The sequence below is a fragment of the Anastrepha obliqua genome, chromosome 4 (assembly GCF_027943255.1).
Source record: "Anastrepha obliqua isolate idAnaObli1 chromosome 4, idAnaObli1_1.0, whole genome shotgun sequence".
Lineage (NCBI taxonomy): Eukaryota > Metazoa > Arthropoda > Insecta > Diptera > Tephritidae > Anastrepha > Anastrepha obliqua.
Genome location: NC_072895.1, coordinates 81,289,171 through 81,292,329, shown reverse-complemented (window position 1 = coordinate 81,292,329; position 3,159 = coordinate 81,289,171). Strand labels below are relative to the sequence as shown.

The 3,159-nt window shown below is 33.3% G+C and overlaps 1 protein-coding gene across 1 annotated transcript; it reads left to right on the top strand.

Annotated features, from left to right (window-relative positions):
- Window positions 1-1,062: 1,062 nt before the first annotated feature.
- On the top strand, window positions 1,063-2,349 carry LOC129245444 (hepatic leukemia factor). Its single transcript, XM_054883613.1, has one exon. It carries the CDS (start codon window positions 1,079-1,081, stop codon window positions 1,790-1,792), a length of 714 nt encoding a protein of 237 aa, XP_054739588.1. The 5' UTR covers window positions 1,063-1,078; the 3' UTR covers window positions 1,793-2,349.
- Window positions 2,350-3,159: the final 810 nt, after the last annotated feature.

The window sequence follows — 3,159 nt, the reverse complement described above, 5'->3', positions numbered from 1 at the left end:
TGACAAAATTCTGTATTGATGAAATTCTGTACTGACGAAATTCTGTATTAAGAAAATTCTGTATTGAAAAAATTTTGTGTTGACAAAAGTCAACGAAAAAAGGAGTTCTACGCAAAAATACGGTGGATTGCGTAGCCGGAGTCGGACTGATGAGGGTTATTTTTTTGAAGCGCGGCCGAAGGCCGCTTACGCGAAAAGGAGTTCTAGGCAAAAATACGGTGGATTCTATCGAAACTGAAGAAAAAAAGTGCGCACTTTTTTTATAAAATTTATTGAATTTCTTGTCATTTACTTACAGCATTTCGTCAATACAGAATTTTGTCAATACAGCATTTCGGCAATACAGAATATTTTTTACAGAATTTTGAAATACAGAATTTCGTATACAGAATTCTATAATACAGAATTCTGAAATACAGAATTTTGTATACAGCATTTTGTAAACAGAATATTGTATCATACAGCATTACGTACCTAACCCAGTTTTTTTAGATTGGCTGCGATCTTACTTATCGTCCCCTTTCGGTGTTAACCTCATAACTTCATTTTTTTCGAAATTTAAATTTTTAGTGAAAACACCTCCTTAGCATACAATGTTCATAATAATTATAGAATTTTTTTCAGGGCGTTTCGATTTTTCTCGTTTCTACTTGTTCGAATTCAAAAACCTCATATCTTTTCATAGAATTTAAGTAACTCTAAACATTTTTATCGGTTTACTGAAATTATCTTTTGTTCTGTTCTTTAATACTAAACCTTTCTATTGAATTTGAAGATGATCGGTTACTTTTCATTACTCCGATTAATAGCGTATATGAAGCAAGTTGTGAAACATAAGAAAGTTAAGAAAAATATAATAGGAAACGGTTTTATTGAAAAACTTAAAGATTCATGTTTTTAATAAATAAAATAGAGTGATATCCTACAAATACAATAATAGAATGTAATTGAAAATGACTTAGAAAGTAATTTTGAAAATATTGCTTAATACAAAATAAAAAATGCAAATGCGATAAATTTCGAAGATTTTTTAATTATTTGATTCATTTTTCAAACAGATGTACAAGGCTACTACAATATGACAAAGAGCGGTAGCGAACCGTCAGCTATTATTCGCAGTGGTGAAAATGTTTCCTCCATTCCACCCGAGTCTCCGCTACTGGATATAATCGAGCCATCATCGATAGCTGACACCACGGATTCCCTTGATGTAGAAACTCACATAGATAAATATGATGGTAATGAACAGTCCTTAGGTTTAACAACTACAAACGATAACGAAAAATCGAATCTGCCAACAAGTGGAACACTGTGCAACAATGCGACACTCCCCATTCCGTTACCTACTCTTGGCATCTTACCTATTAACGGAGCCGCTTTACCACCAAGTAAGCCAACTTTACCTGCCTTTGAGTATATTTCTCCGACAAACCATTCGCTCAGCATCGGAGACTTTCCACTTATGGAACTGAATAGAGTGGGCGTGTTTCCTGCATTCCTACATCGACGCTCGCGCGGTGAAAAACGTCCTATTCCAGACGAGCAAAAAGATGAGAAGTATTATGAACGGCGTAAACGAAACAATGAAGCGGCAAAGAAATCACGAGATGCGCGAAAAATACGTGAAGATCGTATTGCTTTCAGGGCAGCGCTTCTCGAACAAGAGAATTCTATTTTACGAGCTCAAGTCATGGCGTTGCGCGATGAACTGCAAACTATGCGCCGACTGATCGGTTCAGGCACAACAGCCTCTGTTTTAGGAGCTAGCAGCAGAGGAGTAATTGCGTTATAAGGATGTCCTAAATGGGACATTTCATTAATTGTAAATAACATATAGATTTTATTAAAATGTTGTTAAACGAATATATATATGAGCATATGTATGTAAGTTACTATTCCAACTTTTTACGCTAGAAAAAAAATGTGTCTCTACGAGCACTCGAATGGGAAAGAAATCGTACCCAAGTGGTTGTTTGCGTGGTGAAATAAGCTGGATGAGTTCAGATCGCTGATGGCCAAAGCTTAAAACTCAGTTAGTCTAGACTTAATTTATGTAACTTAACTTGACTTAATATTTTGCCCAACTTGTTTTACGGAAAGCTGAGCTAGTGGTTAGTTAAAACTCAATTTAGCTTGAGAAACTTAAGCAGCTGTAAAATATATAACAGGATGCGAAACTATTTCATTTTGGTGAGAGTGCGCCCAGGAACTCGTTTTAATACTGCTGATAGTCGAAATGGCAGGCTGCCAGCCAAAATAACTGACGAAAGCAGTTCGTTTTTACCTTAATGGTTAAAAGTTGCGATTTAAATATTTATAATTGCATATTTATTTTATAATAAATTCATTTGAAACGTAATAATTTAAATTAATGTGTGATTTCAGAGCTTTCCAAAGTCTCTTATATCCTTTTCGGCTTCTTTTAATTCGTTTTGTGTACATATGTATGTATATGAATACATTTTACATTTTATTGAAGACTGTGGTTTATGTATGTACATATGTAAATTTGTATATCTGTATGAAAAACGTATATCCTGGTTGAAAAGCATAGCTAAAGGAATTGAATTTGAGTTTGAGATATTCTACAAACATATTTTTGTTAACCAATTCTAAGTTATAAAAAATTAAAAGTTATCTGCGTTTACTTATTCTGTTCGGTGTTTCACAACTTTTTTTACCAACTTTTTATGTTATATTAAAAAATTGTAATAATTATGTATTTATTTAAGCTTATATTTTCATGTTCATTACTTTATTATTCTTACATTACTTTTGTATTTCAATTTGGAAAAATTTCATTTAAAAATGAAATTTTGAATTTTTTGCTTATAAAGAGTGATCAGTTTAGAGGTATCGTATTTTAAATTGAAATAAAACAACGAAAATTCAAATCGATTGGCCGCACCAAACGGTTGTTTTCAATGGATGTAATGGCTGTTCTCAAATGGCTTCGGGTTGTTCTTCATCCATTGACGTTGCCATTAAGACAAAAATGAGCCTCATCGCTGAACACCATAAGTTGATCTGGATGCGCGATAAGCACTTTTCACGGAGAGTCGATTTTCGTGATGCAATTGTATGATTTGTAAGCAATAAATATTGTAAAAATGTTGTATTTAGTTTGACAGTATTCACGTGTGATCTGTCAAAAAAACT

Coding starts and splice junctions, on each gene's coding strand:
- LOC129245444 (XM_054883613.1), top strand. CDS start 1,079: ATGACAAAGAGCGGTAGCGAACCGTCAGCTATTATTCGCAGTGGTGAA.